The 20,354-nt window shown below is 39.4% G+C and overlaps 1 protein-coding gene across 3 annotated transcripts in view; it reads left to right on the plus strand.

Annotated features, from left to right (window-relative positions):
- Positions 1 to 20,354, plus strand: part of LOC143036578 (protein regulator of cytokinesis 1-like) — a 64,163-nt gene that overhangs the window by 125 nt on the left and 43,684 nt on the right. For all 3 annotated transcript variants that reach the window (XM_076204121.1, XM_076204119.1, XM_076204120.1), the window contains exons 2-11: positions 2,714 to 2,840; positions 4,004 to 4,102; positions 4,220 to 4,363; positions 4,555 to 4,668; positions 6,852 to 7,007; positions 7,785 to 7,949; positions 8,840 to 8,987; positions 9,523 to 9,746; positions 11,609 to 11,767; positions 14,913 to 15,089. In XM_076204121.1, coding sequence (XP_076060236.1) covers positions 2,714 to 2,840; positions 4,004 to 4,102; positions 4,220 to 4,363; positions 4,555 to 4,668; positions 6,852 to 7,007; positions 7,785 to 7,949; positions 8,840 to 8,987; positions 9,523 to 9,746; positions 11,609 to 11,767; positions 14,913 to 15,089 — 1,513 coding nt within the window. The remainder of the gene's footprint in view (positions 1 to 2,713; positions 2,841 to 4,003; positions 4,103 to 4,219; positions 4,364 to 4,554; positions 4,669 to 6,851; positions 7,008 to 7,784; positions 7,950 to 8,839; positions 8,988 to 9,522; positions 9,747 to 11,608; positions 11,768 to 14,912; positions 15,090 to 20,354) is intronic.

The raw sequence follows: 20,354 nt of genomic DNA on the forward strand, positions 1-20,354 counted from the left end.
GATTGGTTATGAAGCACCGTAGTATATATTTAGTACTAAACAATAGGTTAAACTTTGTGTAGTGAATAGATATAACATAAAATAATCCTGAAGTCAGAAATAATGTTTCATGTTAATATTTCTAGTCTTTATGTTTTCAACATGGTGTAGTTATTAATTGTGATATTGCTGTATAGTTGCTATTAGTAACAACTCGAAATTAAGTAGTGGAAATTCTACAAATATTAAAAACACTCCAACCACAAAACTAACTCGTACATATCCCCACCCCATTTCAACTGGTCATCATTTCTGTTAAATTTTGCTTTAAACAGTATTTGCAACAAGATGTATTATGCACATAACCTTTGGAAATATTATAAAATCCATATTTTAGCAGTAACTGAGTCTTGGCGCAACCTCATAATACTGGACGCTGTGGTTAATAATCCTAGTTATGATATTCTATGTGATGATGCATGGTAATGGAGTATGTCTGTATATCAGATAGCACATGCTATACAATGCAACCTACAGACTCAATTACCAAACAATTTGGTAGTATTCCTATACATCTGTGTCTTCTACATACTAGTGGTACGGTACACAGACCTCCAGTTCTGCAGGATGATAATCATAATGCAAATCTAATAGGTTATGTGAATGATGTGAGTGTTGGCAAAGAACTTATAATTCTAGAGGATTTCAAATTGCTTTCCATAGCCTGGGATCTCCCAATGCCTATTTAAATAAGTGCAGCTGATGAATCATTTTACAACTTGTTCATCACCTTAGGACTAACCCAACATGTTCAAGAACCTAGATTTGTTTCTTCTGGAGACATTCTGGATCTTGTGTTAATAACCAATAAAGACAATTGTTGACCTGAAAATATGTCTGCCTTTTCCTGGCTGTGGTCACATTGTAGTGTTTCTCTAATATATTTTCCAAGAAGAAACAGCTTTATATGAATCTGAACCATGTAACAACCTATAACAAGATTGGGCATGTTCATGATTACACATCCTGATGTATGATTGGAGTTTTGAGTTCAGACACTTGACACCAAAAGATGTGTAAGTCATATTATAGTTGATCAACTGTAATATGACTCACAGACTTACCAAAATACTAACAAACCTTTCAGATTGCTATGTTCCCCTCAAACAGGCTCTTAAAACAACAACACCCATGACTATGTGCTTTAAAATCTGGCTGAGGTAAAGAAAAACATGGATGTCATATTCCTTGATTTTCCAAAAGTATTTGACAAAGTGCCTTGGGGGATTAAAAAGTGTAATGAGAAAGAGACATTTAAGAATGGATGCTAAGAGGAGATTGTATGTAGGAGTGATTGTGCAGACAGCACTATGGGTCAGGAACATGGAAATTAAGAAAGGAGGAGTTTGAATGTGTTTGAGATGAGGTGCCTGAGAAGTATGATAGGGGTTACTAGGCTGGACAGAGTGAGAAATGAGGAGGTGAGGGGGAGAACAGGGGTGGAAGGGGAGTTGGGAGATAGGGTTGATGAAAGAGTATAGGGATCGTTTGCACACATGGAAAGAATGAGTGAAGAAAGATTAGTAAAAGAGGTGTGGTAGGCAGAGGTGGAAGGAGTGAACATGAGGGGGCAACAAAGGATGAGATGGATGGACGTTGAACAAGGAAAGGAGAAGGCAGGAGATAGGGGTGAGTGGAGAATGGCTGATGCAAAGAAGGGAGGGGATGGAGAGAGTAGTTGTGTATGAATTATATTTTGACGCAGTCTGATGGGATTTCTCCCTGTCTTCTCTTTTTCTGCATAAGGGCCGAGGGAGGTTGCCAATTAAATGAAGCAACCATGCTGTGGATGTGCTGTGTCTTGCTGCATTATTTCTGACCCAGGGCAGTGGGCGGGATACGGGGATGACCTATCATCCATGAGGAGCTAAGATGAGAGGGGAGAAAGGATGGTGGATGGGAGTGGAATGGGTGGGAGTAGGTACTTGCCTCTTGATTTGGCTACCTCCCTTATAAGGGGGAAGAACCCCTTGGTATAATAGATAGAAATTTTATCGGAGTACGTTTTTAGTACTTACTGACGTCACTAATAGCTAAATAAGTTACACAAAAATTTTAGTTTTTTATATATTGCAATTTGAATTACTGATCCTATCCCCAAAATGACTGCTTCAGCAATTTTCTCTTCTCTCTTTTCTCTCTTCTCTATTTTCTCTCTTTTCTCTCTTCTCTTCTCTCTTCCCCCTTTTCCCTCTTCTCATCTCTTATTTCTCATTTGTCTTTTCTCTCTTCTCTTCTTTTTTCCTCACTTCTCTTTTTTCTTCTCTTCTCTCTTTTCTCTTTTCTCTTTTCCTCCCTTCTCTCTTTTCTCTTTCCTCCCTTCTCTCTTTTCTCTTTTCTTCTCTCTTCCCTCTTTTCTCTCTTCCCTCTTTTCTCATTTCTCTATTCCCTTTTCTCTCTCTCTCTCTCTCTCTCTCTCTCTCTCTCTCTCTCTCTCTCTCTCTCTCTCTCTCTCTCTCTCTCTCTCTCTCTTTCTGTCTCTTTCCTCTTCCAACATCCTCATTGCAGGTACCTATCAAAAGTCCCTCTCGGTCCTATAAGACCAGTGCAGGGTTATCCTTATTTTTTTACTGGATCATGAATAAAATCAGTCCATCCTGGGAAAGTTGTTGATCTAGAATTATTATTATTTTATATATATATATATATATATTTATTTTTTATTTTTTGACAGTTTGCACCAATCCTGCCATGATAAGCTGGATGCAACTCTTGGCAAACTCGTCACAATCTGGAATGATATTGGGCTTAGTAAAGAGCAGAGAGAAGAGAGAAGGAAGCATTTCTTCTTGAATATTTCGGTGAGTGACATAGACACCTATTTGCCGATTACTACAATTACTGCTGAAAAGTAGAAGTTATTTGATTCGTGTAGAAGGACAGATGAGTTAATCCACCCATCCCTCATCCATTGATTTTGGGTACTGGAAGGATCCTTTGATGTTGGTTGGATTGGCAGGACTTCCATTGGGAGTACTGTAGAATGTAGGAGTAGATTCATAATCCCACTGCTGCCCACTAGAATGTAGGTGTAAGTTTTATAGTCTTCGTAGTCATAGTGTTTGAGCTGCCCATTGTAATGTAGGTGTAATATCTTTGTCCCAACGATGGCCACCAGAATGTAGAATGTAGATTCGTAGTCTCACCGCTGCCCACCAGAACGTAGAATGCACATTCTATGGTACTGCCATAAGTGAAAGTAAAATGTGAGTAGGTGGATGGGTGTTTTTAACAGAATGATCCTATGTTGAAGAGGAGGACCATATCAAACATATAAGAAAAAGAAAGTTCACCCAGTCCAGGGTTTACAACTAAACTGAATGAGGTATTCATGAATTAGACAGAAAAAAATTTTTGGTTGAAATTTCTCCACAACATTAAAGGGTTAAATATTATATGTTAGCATTTTTATTTTGAGGATTTGATGTTTATATGTGTTTTGCTACATGCCTATTTTAACCCCTTACCTGGCAACTTTTTTTGGTGGAAATGTTTTTTTATTTTAAAATGAATTTTTTATTACTTCTTTTTATAGTATTTTTCATGCTGATTATGGAAATAACAGTTATTTTTATCTATTATCAATAGTTTACTTGAAAATTTATTTTGAAGGTAAAATTTCCAGCAAAAATGAGATAACTCATCTTCCCTTTTTTATTGTCTTTTCCCAACATTGGAATCAAAAGTAAAAGGAAATTACACACTTTTTATTTATTTTCTATATATTTTTATTTATTTATTTATTTCTATTTATTTATTTATTTATTTTTTAAGGAATGTCCCCTTTGTGGCTAGAGAGAGTAGGATGCTTAGTCCTATCCCTGTCCCATTTTTGTTGCCTTTTGCGACTCAGTGGTTCCACTCGGTGGCAGTATTCTTTCTCCCCTTACTACAGGGTTTGGTGGAAAAGGAAATGTATATTCATGTATATTATATAACATTAATCATTTTGTTTAACCAACAGAATGTATGTGAAAATATTTATGATTCTGAAAAGGAGTTGAAGCAAAAAATTACTCGGCGAATAGAGTACAACACTTTTGAAATTGTTCGACTTTCAAGGGTAAGAAAGATTCTAATACTTTGGTCAATATTATATTGTGTAATTAAAAAACTAAGAAGTAATACAAAGAAATTCCTTATAGAAATTCCTGGATAAAATATGTGGATTTATCTTTAGGAACTTGGTGTTGATACCTATTACCCAGATGAAGATTTGACAGCCTTGGAAATGGATGAAAAACTCCAAAGTGTATTGGATGACCTACGTACTAAGAAAGAAGAAAGAATGGCAGAGGTTGCTGCTCTTCATGAAAAAGATCAGGTGTGTTTGACATAAAAATGGGTAGCATAAAATATTTAGATATGTTCAGAGCCATGGTTAAATTAATTCTGTGTATTATTTAGGTGTATGATTTGACTTCACTACCCTTCTTATTAGGGAGGAAGGGCCTTATATATGTGTTTGTTAATTCTTTAAATAATTTTTGTACTCTGGATTGTTTTTATTAACAGGGTTTGTGTGAATACCTATGCGAGACTCCTCATTATATACCAAGTGGTTGTCTCCCATCTGTAGAGGACTTGCAAGCTGTTAAAGATCACATCCTGTTAATGGAGAAAGAAAAGGTAATATTGTATTGATTAGGCTTATGGTTATTTTGCAACAATTCATATATGCATATACCAAAGGCTTTTTTCCCTTTACAAGGGAGGTAGCCAAAAACACAAAGGCATAAAATCCACTTCCACATGGATGTAATGAAGCGGCCTTGCTGTGTCTTGCTGAACTGCTTCTGACCCAGGGCAGTGGGCGAGATGCAGGGATGACCTGTCATCCAGGAGGTGCCAAGATAAGAGGGAGGGAAGGGGGTGGATGGGAGTGGAGTATGTTAGGGATGAAATGGGTGGGAGTTTTTGTTTTTTGTATATGTATATACTATTGCTTGTTGAACTGCTAACCTGAGCAGTATGCAGGGTACAGGAAGGATCCTTCATCCTCAAGGAACTAAGAAGAAAGGAAAATGGCTAACAGATGAGATTGGGGTTTGTGTGGGTGGATGCTTGCCTTGGCTGGCTATCTCCCTTAAAAGGGGTAAGAAACCTTTGATATATAGATGTAGATTGTCTGGAAAGAGTGAGTGTAGGACAATGTAGATTAGTATGCTCTGTATCAACTGTTGTGGTTGCATCAAGAGTAATTGATGACTTGCAAGACTGATTCTGTGTTGGAACTTTTTTTGTGCAAGGTGATGACTTGAGCATAACTATTCTTGCACGTGTTGGCAATGGTCTCATTACTGGGTTGATTTCTGGGTGAATTTTGGTCAAATATAGAATTAAGTGGTATAGTGATCGAGTTTGTTCTGATACATACATGTATGTAATTTTGGATGAGCCTATTGTGGGGACACTGGCGTGTTGTAGATGTTTGAGTAGAATACTGGAATTGTTTCTGTGTTGGATTTGTGGGCTTTGTGTGAGATATGAAAGGTGAATGAGTTTGTGTTTTCTTGCATGGAATTGTGACTACCATTCTCATCTGGGAAAGATTTTGGATTAGTATGTAGTTCTAGTGATATTTTAGTTCAACCAGTTGTTATTCATAGTGCTTCATATTATATTGTATTTAGGTTGTCTGGTAACTTTCTTGATAGTTGGAAACTGATGTGGATGCATAGTTAAGTGTAGGTCTTCTGTCATTTGTATACAGTGGTTAGTGTTTCTGCTGTCCATATCCTGTGTCTACAACCGTTCTAAGTGTTTTCAGTTTTGTATTTACCTTTCCTGATTAAATGAAGCAGCCTTGCTGTGGATGTGTTGTGTCTTGCTACATTGCTTCTGACCCAGGGTAGTGGGCAAGATGCAGGATGACCTGTTATCCAGGAGGAGCCAAGATAAGAGGGAGGGAGGGGGGTGAATAGGAGTGGAGTATGTGGGGATGGAATGGGTGGGAGTGGATTTTATGCCTGTTTTTTTAGCTACCTCCCTTGTAAGGGAGTAAAAGCTGTGGTACATCTATTTACCTAGTTGTAATACACGGGAAGGGAGCTATGCTCGTGGTGACCTGTCTTTGTATCTCTCCGCATCAAGTTTTGTCTTAAAATCTTGTATAGTGTTTGCACATACTGTTTCGTTGTCTTATTTGTTCCATGTATTTATCGCTTTGTGTGGGAAGCTGTTCCTTTTCAAGTTTTTTCTATAACTGTCCTTTTTCAGTTTTTTCCGTGTCTCATTTTACCGTTGTCCCACACTAACAAGTCATTCCTGTCTAAAACTTCCATTCCTTTCATTATTCTGTAGATAGTCAGTAAATCTCCTCTTTCTCTTCTTTGTTCCAAAGTTGGTAGATTCAGTTTGGACAGTCTTTGCTCATATGTTAGTTCGGCGAGAGTCGGTGCTAGTTTGGTTGTCACTCTTTGTATTCTTTCTAGTTTCTTAATATTCTTTTTGGTATTGGGTGTCCAAAGTGATGCTGCGTACTCAAGTTTTGGTCTTATTAGTGTAGTTAGTATATTCTTTATCATTTCTTCATCCAAATAAGCAAATGCCACTTTGATTGACCTCAATAAATTGTAGGTTTCTCCAAATATTTTATTTATATGCTTATCTGGTTTCATGTCTTTTCCAATCATCTCTCCAAGATCTTTTTCCGAGTTTGCTTTTTGTACTTTGTGTGTATTTACCTTTACTGTTAATGATCTCCTGTGGTTAGTGGGAGAAGTATGCTAGAGTGAGGAGACTATGAATACCCCCTCTGTTTTTGTATTAATAGAGTGCCCTGGTATTAATGTTACACTGTGAAATTTCAGAATGATCGTCAAGCAACCTTCATTGTTTTAAAGAAAGGAATAATGGGTTTTCTTGAGACTTTGGAACAGTCTCCAGACGATACGTTGTGCAAGGAAATTGCGTGTTATGACGAAGATGAAGTGTCGTTGAGTAAATCGTATCTGCAGCAGGTCAAGGTATGGCACTTGTCTTCTCATTCCTTTATAAAAATATAGCATCTTATGTATACACATTAACATTGCATATAGACTTAATGATTTGTATATAATTCATAGGTATGAGCTTGTATTTTGTTTTAAGGTGAAATTTATTTTGTTAATTGCCAAGTGGCCAAGTCAACCCACCCCACAGCCAATCTACACCCAACCATTTTAGCCAGAAACAAAGATAAAAGGGAACATTAATGGGTGTTGGATAGGTGAAGTGTGTGTATGTTTTGACTTGGCCATCCCGCCTCATCTCAAACACATTCAAACTCCTCCTCTCTTATGTTCTATGTTTCTGCCCCCATACAGTGCTGTCGGCACAATCACTCGTTCATGCAATCTTCTCTTAGCATCCATTCCCAAATGTCTATTTTTTCATTACACTTCTTAATCTCCCAAGGCATTTACTTGGTTCTCTCAATCATAAAACAAATATTCTTTAATAGACTACCAAACTCCCCCAGAAATAAACCTAGCTGAGAAATCACTTCCAGATAGACAAGAGTTGCACTGGCATGCTGATGTTCAAGTTATGACCCCACATTAAAGCCATACAAACCTGGAAGACACAGCATAATATGTTACATTGTCCTATACCCATTCCTTCTATACAGCAACACAATTTCTTCAATAAGTGACTTACGGGCTGAACTTGTGGCCGTTGCTGGTTTCCTGGGGGCCATGGGGTTCCTGCAAGAAAGAACCAAATCAATCTATTGATTTATTAACAGACATTATCTTGTTTAGTCCCTTCACAGTGAGTTGGAGTTCAGAGCTCACGAAATGGAAATGAAGTCCTTGGAGCTTCGTGAGAAAATTGAGTCTCTGTGGACATTGCTCCAGGTATCCCAGGAAGACAAGGAAGCCTTCCTGGCCTCTGCCCCCAAGCACACCCCATCATGTATAAACAAGGTATGTATGGTCTCCAGTGTACAATATACTGATATATACCATTTACCATGGCTGGGTACTGATGACAGGTACCTGCACAAGGTGGTCCCAGAAGAAGGGTATCAGAGATATTTATCTCCCTGCTCAAACCCTGTTAACTTTCTCACGGCCATTTAGAGGGGCAGATACTCACTCTTTGGACTGGGCTCAAGCTCTGTCTTGATCAACTTTACCTATATTTCCTCTACCTTTAAACCCAGGGTGAGGTAACAAATGGTGACTGTTTCCTTCCATTTCCTAGGTGTATGGTTGTGTTGATTGAACAGATTAGGAGGGGAACAGTGGAAGTCACTGGGGAACAGTAGTGAAGGTTTAGAAGAGTAAGAGGATGTGTAGATAGAGTTTTTATGGTAAGACATGTGTGAGAAGTATATAGCAAAAGGAAGGGATGTTCTTTTGGAATTCATATAGTTGAAGGTGTGGTAGGGTTGATAGAGAAGCTTATGGAATGTGTTAGAGGTGAGGAGGAGAGCTGGGGTGGAGATGGCAGACAGGGCTGACGAAAGAGTACTGGGATGGTTTGGACACATGAAAAGAATGAATAAAAAATTAGTAAAAGGTGTGGAAGGCAGAGGTGGAGGGAGTGAACTTGAGGGGACAACCAAGAATGAGATGGATGGGGTAAGAGGGGCATTGAGCAAGAGGGAAATGTCTTTTGACATTGTATATTGAATTTAAGATAATTTCTTTTTCTCTTAAGATTATAAATTTTAAGGTTCAGTAAATTGTTATTATCAGATTGTTTGACAGACAAAATCTGTCAAGTGCATCACTATTAGATTGATTAAAGTAATTTGTGCATTGTTTAATTTTTACATATTTGTGATATATATGTATTTTTTTTCTTGCAGTTGGAAGAGGAATTGACACGCCTAAAATGTCTCCGTGTGCAAAATCTCTCCAGTTTTATTCTTCGACTAAGAGAGGAATTGGCTAAGCTTTGGGAACAGTGTTATGCTGGAGAGGCAGAAATGAAAGCCTTTGCTCACTTCAACTCTGGTAATCCTTTAGTGTTTACATTAACCCCTTCTTTTTTCTTGCCTAACTTCCCCCTTCTGCAATGAGGGTGATGAATGGGTTATGGGTGGGTGTTTACTTTGAGTTCCCTGTATTCCAAATAAAGTAGAACAAACTTTTTAGTACTGGTATATCTGAATGAAGAAAATATTTGGGGATCCAAATTGGTTGAAATTTACCATTTATTGAATAATTCTTGTTTATTTTTGGGCCTTTTGTGGGTATATGCCTTTTGACTTTGGCTACCTCTCTGGTTAGGGGGGAAAATTGCCCTTGGTTACAAGGAAGCTCACTGGCTGAGCAGGTTAGGGCATCGTTACTTGTGTCGGTTTGAATCCTGCCACCGGCGAAGTTGAACCAAGGGCATGGTTCATTAAATTCCACGCTACAAAGCCCTCTGTGAGGGGCACCGTCCTAGCCTCATGATAGGGGGGGAGTGTGTGACGTTAAACCATATCATCATCATATAGATAGATCTTTATGTTGGTTACCATACCTTTTACTTGTTTTCATGCAGATGAATCAACAGAAGCAATTCTTGAGGAACATGAAGCTGAAGTTGAAAAGTGGGAGACAAGGTATAAAAGAGACAAAGATGTCTTGCTTTCAGTAGACAAATTTATGAGACTTTTCAAGGAACTTCTGGACTTGGAAGAGAGAGTCAAAGATCCTGGTCGTCTGTTTAATACACGAGGAGGAGTCTTGCTACAAGAGGAAAAGGAGAGAAAACGAATAAGAACTGTAAGATATTTATCCAATTTGGTTATGTTGGAATTTTAAAATATTGATATGAAATGGCCAGTATATGTTTCATTCTAGCTAATGTTGCATGTTATTAATTTTAGAGAAGTTTTTCATTCTAGATTACATAAGAAATTTGGCTCATTTTTTCTTCATATCTTGATGTTTAGTTATGTGGAACAGAAAATATTTTAGCATCCACTTACTGGCCCTTTGGCTCCCAGCTAAATAGAATAGCTTGATGGAAGTCCAAATCAGGAAAGGAGTGCCAATCTGTGCAATAGTTTAGTTGCAGTAGGTTTAATCTCTGCTGCAAATGGGATGTGGATATAGGTTGACAACAAGAACCACCCATTACAAAAGGGGTTGATTATTAAACAGTGGCTAACCTACCATTATAAGTTAAGATTCATCTCAGTTAACCCTCCTATTAAAGCAGTTGTTTATGAACAGTAGCAACCAGAATTGTTTAAGTTTTATGAATATTGTGGGAGGTATTGCAGATATATGGAATAGGAGGAAAGCATTTAACCCCTTCCATACGGTGCCTCACACCTAGGCGTCATGGGGAGCGAGTGTATTCGCGAGGCTGCCATATCGGCGTCTCGATTATATTTATTGTAGTCGCCCCTCCATAATGACATTCTTTCTAATTCTTTTGTAATCGCATTTTCTATGGTTATCAAAATTCACGGGTGAAGAGAGAACGATCGATATAAGCGGTGACTATATTTTATGATGTGAGTATTATTACGACACGTCGTACGGCTGGCATTGGCTGCTGCCACCGAGATCTAAGTCCATGACGCCTACGTGTGCGGCACCGTATGGAAGGGGTTAAGAGTTTTTGCAAGAGTAGTAAATCTTGTGTTAGAATCAGAAATGGAGAGAGTGAGTGGTTTGAGGTAAAGGTGGGGCTTCGCTAGGGATGTGTTATGTCGCATTGGCTGTTCAATTTATACATGGATGGGGTGGTGCAAGAGGTAAATGCAAGGGTAGGTTTGGGATTGGATATGATTAAAGAAAATGGAGAAAAGTGGGAGATAAGCCAGTTGTTGCTTGCTGACGACACTGTGCTCGTGGGAGGATCAGAGGAGGGACTGAGGAAGTTAGTGACAATTTGGGAAGGTATGCAAAAGAAGGAAGTTGAAGATAAATGTTGGTAAAAGTAAGGTGATGAGATGTAGAAGGGAAGAAAGTGGCAGCAGATTGGAAATGAGTATTAAGGGAGAGAGACTTGAGGAAGTTGAAAGTTTTAGACACTTGGATGCAAATGTGGTGGGAAAGGAATGAGTGGAGGTGGAAGTAGAATGTAGATTGAGAAAAGCAAGTAAATGCCTTAGGGAATTAAAAAGTATAATGAGAAATAGACATTTGGGAATGGATGCTAAGAGGAAATTGTATGGAGGAGTGATTTTGCAGACACCACTGTATGGAGCAGAACCATGGAACATAAGAGAGGAGGAGTTTGAATGTGTTTGAGATGAGGTGCCTGAGAAGTATGATAGGGGTTACTAGGCAAGCTAAGATAAAAGGGAAACAAGGGAGTGGGTGCATGCCTTAGACTTGGTTACCTCATTTATAAGGGGAAAGAAATCCTTTGTATATACTGTAAATACTGTATGTATGATATTTTTAACAATAGTGTATGTACTTTTAATTCAAACATTTAGTATGGGGTCTTACTCTGAGTTAAATAGAAATTTCTGGCATTAACTAAAACAAGCTCTGTAAAGATACCATCACTGGAAAGGAATTAAGTATTTTTTTCAGCCGTGGTTGGTATATGACTTGCTGCAAATTTTGCTTTTAAGTAGTGTACTTATTCAATGATCACTGATACATAACTCTTTAAATTGTAGGAACTCCCAAGGGTACAGGAAATTCTTTTCAAAAAGGCTGAAGAGTGGGAATTGGAGCATGGAGAGCCTTTTATGGTCCACGGGCAACCACTCGTTCGTTTTGTGGAGGATGTGTGGGACGACCACCAGAATAAGCAGGATGAAGAGAAAATGAAAAGGGTAAGCCATATTTTTAATTTATAATTTTTGTACTGTGTCTTGCCGCATTGTTTCTGACCCAGAGCAACAGGCAGGAGACAAGGATGACCATCCACAAGGAGCTAAGATGAGAGGGAGGAAAGGGTGGTGGATGGGAATGAGTGTGTGCTTTTTGACTTGTCTACCTCCCTTTATAAGGGGAGCCCTTCGTAAATAGATAATATTTACATATGTATATGTATAAGTATGTCTTCTGAGATTGGTGGATGGGGGTGAAAGGGGCTTTGAGCAAGAGGGGAATGTCTGTTGAGCAAGGAATAAAGAAGGCAGTGGATAGATGTGAGTGGGGAAGGATTGTGTATAGATAGTAATTTGATGTAGTCTGAAGGGATTTATCCTCATCATCTCTATTTTTTGCTAGAGAGGATGAGGGAGGGTTGCTCTGCAAATGAGGCAGCTGGCCCTGATATGGATGTGCTGTGTCTTGCTGCATTGCTTCTGCCCCTTACAGTGGGCAGAAGACAGGGATGACCCTAGATCCACAAGAAACTGAGGGAAACAAATAGGTTGTGGATGTGAATATGGAATGGGTGGGGATGGTTACCTCCCTTATAATGAGGAAGAGGGCTAAGATATAGAGATAGATACTGTCATCTGAGATGTAATGATAATTGCTGCCTTAAAGTTTTGTACATACAATGCAAGACACACCACCTCCACAGCAAGGTCTGATAAAATGTGGTTTCCCACATTGCTTCATGTAATGAAGCAGTGTTGGTAAAAATCCAAGATATAAATGTTTATGTACATGGGTAAAGGGGTTGGATATTACACAGTAGGCTTAATTCTTTAATACAATGAAGTGGAATACACACACACATGTTGCTATTTTTGTTTACAACTACCAGCAGCAGTTAATTTATTTCTTTTCCTCCTCCTCCTCCTCCTTTTACAAGTGAAAGAATTGAATTGACTTATTGGCAGATTTCCATTATTACCAACAATTATGGAAAAAGGAGACAGTAGCTCTAGCAACATGAAAATACAGTGAAGAAGTTTGACCTTTCTGCCTTATGTAGCAGACACCAGTAAGGTTTATTCTACCAATCTTAAAACTACCTCCAAAATGATTCCTTGCTAAGGTGAATTGTTCTGTCTCTCATCTACCAACATGATCTCACCCATTATGCTGGATGTATGCCTACATCCAGCATAGATAGAGTGAGAAATGAGGAGGTGAGGAGAAGAACAGGGGTGGAAAGGGAGTTGGGAGATAGGGTTGATGAAAGAGTATTAGGATGGTTTGGACACATGGAAAGAATGAGTGAAGAAAGACTAGTAAAAGAGGTATGGAAGGCAGATGTGGAGGGAGTGAACATGAAGGGACGTCCTAGGATGAGGTGGATGGATGGGGTGAAGGGGGCTTTGAAGAAGAGGGGAATGTCTGTTGAGGAAGGACGGGAGAGGACAGAAGACAGGGGTGAATGGAGAATGGTTGTATATGGATGATGTTGTGATGCATGAGGTGGAATGGGTGGGGGGATGGGGGGTGAGATAGTATGTGTGAGCAAAATTTGACGCAGCCTGAAGGGATTTCTCCTCGTCTTCTTCTTTTATGCATGGGGGGACGGAGAGGGGGGGGTCGCCGATTTAATGAAGCAGCCTTGCTGTGGATGTGCTGTGTCTTGCGATGCTGCTTCTGACCCAGGGCAGTGGACAAGGTGCAGGGATGACCCATCATCCAGGAGGTGCTAAGATGAGAGGGAGGGTGGAGGGGTGTGGAGTGTATTCAGGGATGGAATGGGTGGGAATGATTTTATGCCTTTTCCTTTTTGGCTACCTCCCTTGTAAGGGGGAAAAAGCCTTGGTATATGTATGTATGTATGTATGTATGCCTACATTCATATACACATACCAAGGGGCCCTTACAAGGGAGGTAGCCAAAGTACATACATATACCAACAACTTTTTTTCCCTTCCACACTTCTTTTACTAATTTTCACTCATTCTTTCTATGTGTCCAAACCATCCCAATACTCTTTCATCATCCCTATCTCCCATCTCCTATTACAACCCTGTTCTCCTTCTCACCTCCTTGTTTCTCTCTTGATCCAAGCTTGTAACCTCTACTGTACTTCTCAGACTTTACATCTCAAACACATTTGAAGTATTCCTCTTATGTTCCATGTCTCTACCCCATACGAGGTTAATATAATATGCTCCCTTCATTCTTCCCTTCTACATCTGTCATTGTATTTTTGATATTGTATATCTTTTGTGTAACGAGAAATAGACATTTGTGTAAATGAGTGTAATAAGAATAAAGTGTAATGAGAAATAGACATTTGGGAATGGATGCTAAGAGGAGATTGTATGAAGGAGTAATTGTGCCAACAGCACTGTATGGGGCAGAAACATTGAACATAAGAGAGGAAGGGTTTGAATGTGTTTGAGATGAGGTGTCTGATAAGGATAAGGGTTACTAGGCTGGATATACTAAGAAATGAGGAGGTGATGAGGAGAATGGGCTTGGAAAAGGAGTTGGGAGATAGGGTTGATGAAAGAGTATTGGGATGGTTTGAACACATGAAAAGAATAAGTGAAGAAAGACTAGTAACAGAGGTGTGGAAGAAGTGAACATGAAGGGGTGACCTAGGATGAGATGGATGGATGAATGGGATAAAAGGGGCTTTGGGAAAGAGGGGAATGTCTGTTGAGGAAAGATGGGAGAGGACAGAAGACAGGGGTGAATGAGAATGTTTGTATATGGATGATGATGTGATGCATGAGGGGGGGGTGAGGGAGTATGTGTGAGAAAAATTTGTCGCAGCCCGAAGGGATTTCTCCCCATCTTCTCCTTTTCTGCATGAGGGGACGGAGAGGTGGGGTCACCGATTTAATGAAGCAGCCTTGCTGTGGATGTGCTGTGTCTTGCGACACTGCTTCTGACCCAGGGCAGTGGACAAGATTCAGGGATGACCTGTCATCCAGGAGGTGCCAAGAGAAGAGGGAGGGAAGAGGGTGGAGGAGAGTGGAGTATGTTAGGGATGGAATGGGTGGGAGTGGTTTTTATGCCTTTGTTTTTTGGCTACCTCCCTTGTAAGGGGGAAAAAGCCTTTGGTATATGTATGTATATCTTTTTATGAGATTTCTTTTATGTACACAGCAACAGGCAAAAGTGGCAATGATGGGTACATCTGGCAGAACAGGTCCCTCTCAAAGTCAGACTCCAGGAGCTAAGAAGAGAGGAAGGGATGAGGATAAGGAACAGGTACAATCCAAGAGGGCCAAAGCCTTGTCCATGTTCAGGTCACCAGTAAAACAAGCTTCCAAAGTTATAAAAGTAAGTTGTTGCTAATCTTTCCTTCACTTCAGCTGAGGAGGACTGTTTGGTGATAATATTAAAGATATATAGAAAAATGTCTGCTGTTGTCTGGGGGCTAATTCTTAAGACTGCTGTTGTCTTTGGTTTAATTGAGATAGTCTGTAAACCATAAATCATGGCATAAATCTTTTGCTTAAGTAAAATCACATTGTAATAGCTAGCCTGAAAAAATAGATGCAAGAAATAGGAATGTGTGGAGAGGTATTTTTCGTATCTGTTCTATAGATGAGTGAAACAAGAAGGGATTGCTGTATGATGAAGCTTTGGCTGTTAGGTTTCTATGGATTTGGAAAAGGTACATGACAAGGTTGACAGGAAAGCATTTTGAGATGTGTTCCAAATGTAAGGTGTAGGGCAGGGGCTGTTGAGGGCAGTCAATTTTTTTTTATATAAGTAGCAGAGCTTGTATCAGTATTTACCTAGTTGTATTATACGGAAAGAGAACTATGCTCGTAGTGACCCGTCTTTGTATCTTTCAGCATCTAGTTTGTTCTTAAGTTCTTGTATAGTTTTTGCACTCACTGTTTCCTCATCCAATTTATTCCAGATATCCACCACTCTGTATGGGAAACTATTCTTTTTCAGATCTCTTCTATAACTGTTCTTTTTAAGTTTCTTTTTGTGTCCTCTTGTTTTTCTTTTATCCCACTTTAGTAAATCATCTCTATCGAGGACTTCCATCCCTTTCATGTATTTACCTAGTTGTATTTTATGGGAAGGGGAGCTATGCTCGTGGTGTCCCGTCTTTGTATCTCATTTTATCTAGACTATTTTTTAATTCATGTATTGTTTTTGCACACACCACTTTCTCATCTAACTTGTTCCAAATGTCTATTACTCTGTGAGGAAAGCTATTCTTTTTCAGATCTCTTCTATAGCTGTCTTTCTTGATTTTCTTTCCGTGTCCTCTTGTATTTCTATCATCCCATTTTATTAGATCCTCTCTATCAATAATTTCTATGCCTTTCATGATTCTGTAAATAGTTATCAAATCTCCTCTCTCTCTTCTCTGCTCTAGTGTCTGTAGCTCAAGTTTTGCTAGTCTCTCTTCATATGATAGTTTTGAGAGTGTTGGTGCCAATTTTGTAATTGCTCTTTGTATTCTTTCAAGTTTTGTTATACATTTTTTTGTATTTGGTGACCACATTGTTGCTGCATATTCCAATCTTGGTCTTATCAAAGTGATTAATATTTTCTTCACCATTTCTTCATCCAGGTATGTAAATGCCACTGATTGTTCTTATTAAATTACAAGTTTCTCCAAAAATCTTGTTTATATGTTTCTCAGGTGACATATTATTCATAATAATGACTCCCAGGTCCTTCTCATTTTCTATTTTTTTTTTTATTTCTTCTCCCAATTTACATGATCCTTCTATTCTTTTTTTGCTTTTTCCAAATTCCATTATATTACACTTTTTGGTATTGAACTCCATCTCCCACTTCCTACTCCATTCCCATACTTTATTGAGATCACTCTGTAGTGCCTCACAATCTTCTTCAGTGTTAACTTTTTTTAACAGTTTTGCATCATCTGCAAAGAAGCTCATGTAACTTTCAATTTCTTTATCTATATCATTAATATATATATCAAACATTATTGGGGCCAAAACTGTTCCTTGTGGAACACCACTTATTACTTCATCCCATTTTGAGTGTTTGTCTCTTATCACTACTCTCATTTTTCTTTCATGCAAGAAGTCTTCCATCCATTTCAGCAGTTTGCCCTGTATTCCTCCTTCAGTTTCTAATTTCTTAAGTAACTTCTTATGTGGTACATACATACATATACCAAGGCTTTTTCCCCCTTCCAAGGGAGGTAGCCAAAAAGGGAAAGGCATAAAAACACTCTCACCCATTTCATCCCTAAATACACTCCACACCCCTCCCACCCTTCCTCTCATCTGAGCACCTCCTGGATGACGGGTCATCCCTGCACCCTGCCCACCGCCCTGGGTCAGAAGCAGTGTCGCAAGACACAGTACATCCACAGCAAGGCCGCTTCATTTAATCGGCGACCCCCCCTCTCCGTCCCCCTTTGCATATAAGGCGAGGACGGGGAGAAATCCCTTTGGGCTGCGTCAAAATTTACTCACACATACTACCCCACCCCCCGCCCATTCCTCCTCATGCAGTCACAACATCATCCATATACAACCATTCTCCACTCACCTCTGTCTTCCATCCTCTCCCTTCCTTCCTCAACAGACCTTCCCCTCTTCCCCAAAGCCCCCTTCACCCCATCCATCCACCTCATCCTAGGATGTCCCCTCATGTTCACTCCCTCCACATCTGCCTTCCATACCTCTTTTACTAGTCTTTCTTCACTCATTCTTTCCATGTGTCCAAACCATCCTAATATTCTTTCATCAACCCTATCTCCCAAATCCTTTTTCACCCCTGTTCTCCTCCTCACCTCCTCATTTCTCACTCTATCCAGCCTAGTAACCCCCACCATACTTCTCAGACACCTCATCTCAAACACATTCAGACTCCTTCTCTCTTCTTCTCTTATGTTCCACATTTCTGCCCCATACAGTGCTGTTGGCACAATCACTCCTTCATACAGTCTCCTCTTCGCATCCATTCCCAAATGTCTATTCCTCATTACACTCTTTAAACCACCAAGGCATTTACTCGCTTCTCTCAATCTACATTCTACCTCCACCTTCACTCCACCTTTTCCTGCTACACTTGCACCCAAGTATCTAAAAACTATCCACTTCCTCCAGTCGCTCTCCCTTAATGTTCACTTCCAGTCTACTGCCACTTTCACCCCTTGTACATCTCATCACCTTACTTTTACCCACATTTATCTTTAGCTTTCTTCTATCACATACTCTCCCAAACTCTGCCACCAGCTTCCTCAATCCCTCCTCTGACCCTGCCACAAGCGCAGTGTCGTCCGCAAACAACAGCTGGCTCACCTCCCACTTTTCTCCATTTTCTTTAACCATCTCCAATCCCTGACTCACTACCCTAGCATTCACCTCTCGCACCACCCCATCCATGTATAAGTTGAACAGCCAGGGCGACATAACGCATCCTTGACGAAGTCCCACCTTTACTTCAAACCACTCACTCTCTCCATTTCTAATCCTAACACATGCTCTACTACTCTCATAAAAACTCTTGACAGCTCCCAAAAGCTTTCCTCCTATCCCATAAATCTGCATAACCTCCCACAGTGCCTTTCTGTCTACCCTATCATAAGCCTTTTCCAGATCCATAAAAGCCCAAAAAACATCCTTCCCCTTTCCTATAGCTTTCTCACATATCTGTCTTACCACAAAGATCTGATCTACACAACCTCTACCCGTCCTAAATCCACACTGTTCCTCACCAATTACTCCTTCTGTTCCTCTCCTAATCCTCTCAATTAAGATCCTCCCATAAGCCTTCCCTACTACACTCAACAGGCTAATCCCTCTGAAACTACTACATTCACACTTGTCCCCTTTTCCCTTGTAAAAAGGAACTATACAGGCACTACTCCAGTTCTCCGGTACTCTACCCTCTCTCCAGCAAACATTAAATAACCTCACCAACCAGTCCACCATCACTGAACCTCCCTTTTTCAGACATTCTGCATGACATCCATCCAGACCAGGTGCCTTACCTGCTTTCATCATCTTTACAACTGCCTTCACCTCATTCTTCCTTATTTCTCCTCCCTTCTCCTCACTCATCACTCTCATTTTCTTCGCATTTCCCACTGCAGCTATCTTTCCTTCCCTATCCTCCTTCACATTCAGCAACTCCCTAAAATATTCTGCCCATCTTCCCCTCATTGCCATCTCTTCCATTATCATCTCTCCATCTGTACCTTTTACCTTTTCTTCCCTACTTGATTCGCCTCCTCTTCCTCTTATGTGGTACTTTGTCAAAAGCTTTTTTTAGGTCTAGAAATGCACAATCAGCCCATCCATCTCTTTCTTGTATTATATCTATTAGCCTTGAATAGAAACATATTAAATTGGTGACGCATGATCGTCCTTGTCTGAATCCAAACTGCCTTGGATTTAGTACATTGTTTTTTTCTAAATACTTTACCCATCTACTTTTTATAATTCTTTCACAGATTTTTGCTATTGTACTTGTTAGAGAGACTGGTCTATAGTTTGTAGGGTCCTCTTTATTTCCTCCTTTGTATATAGGTACTATATTTGTTCTTTTCCAATCTTTTGGAACTTTTCCTTCTTTCAATGAACTGTTTATTATGCTTTGTATTTTGTCTGCCAGTTCATTCCTGCATTCATTCAAAATCCAGTTTGCTATTTCATCTGGTCCATGCGATTTTCTGACATCAAGATTACTCAAGTGTTTCATTATTTCATTCCTTGTTACTTCTATTTCTTTCATAGGGGGGACTTTCTCTTCCCATTCGATCTCTCCAGGTTGTATGTTCTCCCTTGTAAACACCGATTTAAAATGCTTGTTCACAATTTCTGCCATTTCTGTTTCCTCTGTGTATTCAACTCCTTGTCATAATTTATCTAATTCTTGTTTGTTTTTCAGTTTGTTTACAAATCTGTAAAATAGTTTTGGTTGATCTTTACATTTTTCTATGACATCTTTTTCATATTTTCTTTTTTCGTCTCTGCACACTTGTACATATTCATTTCTATACATACATACATACATATACCAAGGCCTTTTCCCCCTTCCAAGGGAGGTAGCCAAAAAGGGAAAGGCATAAAAACACTCCCACCCATTTCATCCCTAAATACACTCCACACCCCTCCCACCCTTCCTCTCATCTGAGCACCTCCTGGATGACGGGTCATCGCTGCACCCTGCCCACCGCCCTGGGTCAGAAGCAGTGTCGCAAGACACAGTACATCCACAGCAAGGCCGCTTCATTTAATCGGCGACCCCCCTCTCATTTCTATAGCTAGTATATATATTCCATTTTTCAGGTCTTTTGTCTTTCTTCCATTTGGTCCAAGCTTTATCTCTTTTTGTCTTTCAACTCCTTACAACTTTACATATTCCTTTTCTTGTTTTTGTCTTGGGACATACTTTTCCACTCCTTTTTTATAATTTTTTGTCAAAATATTCCATTTCTCTTCTACTGTTGTATCTTCTTTGTGTATTCTTTCCCAGTTTTCATTTTGAAAGAATTTTCTTATTTTATAAAAAAAAAAAAATTCATACATCAATCTTCCTTATCTATATTGTTAATTTATTTTCATGTATTTTTTCTCATTTAGTTCTAGTTCT

The sequence above is a fragment of the Oratosquilla oratoria genome, chromosome 20 (assembly GCF_046742065.1).
Source record: "Oratosquilla oratoria isolate Oo_2021 chromosome 20, ASM4674206v1, whole genome shotgun sequence".
Taxonomy (NCBI): Eukaryota; Metazoa; Arthropoda; class Malacostraca; order Stomatopoda; family Squillidae; genus Oratosquilla; species Oratosquilla oratoria.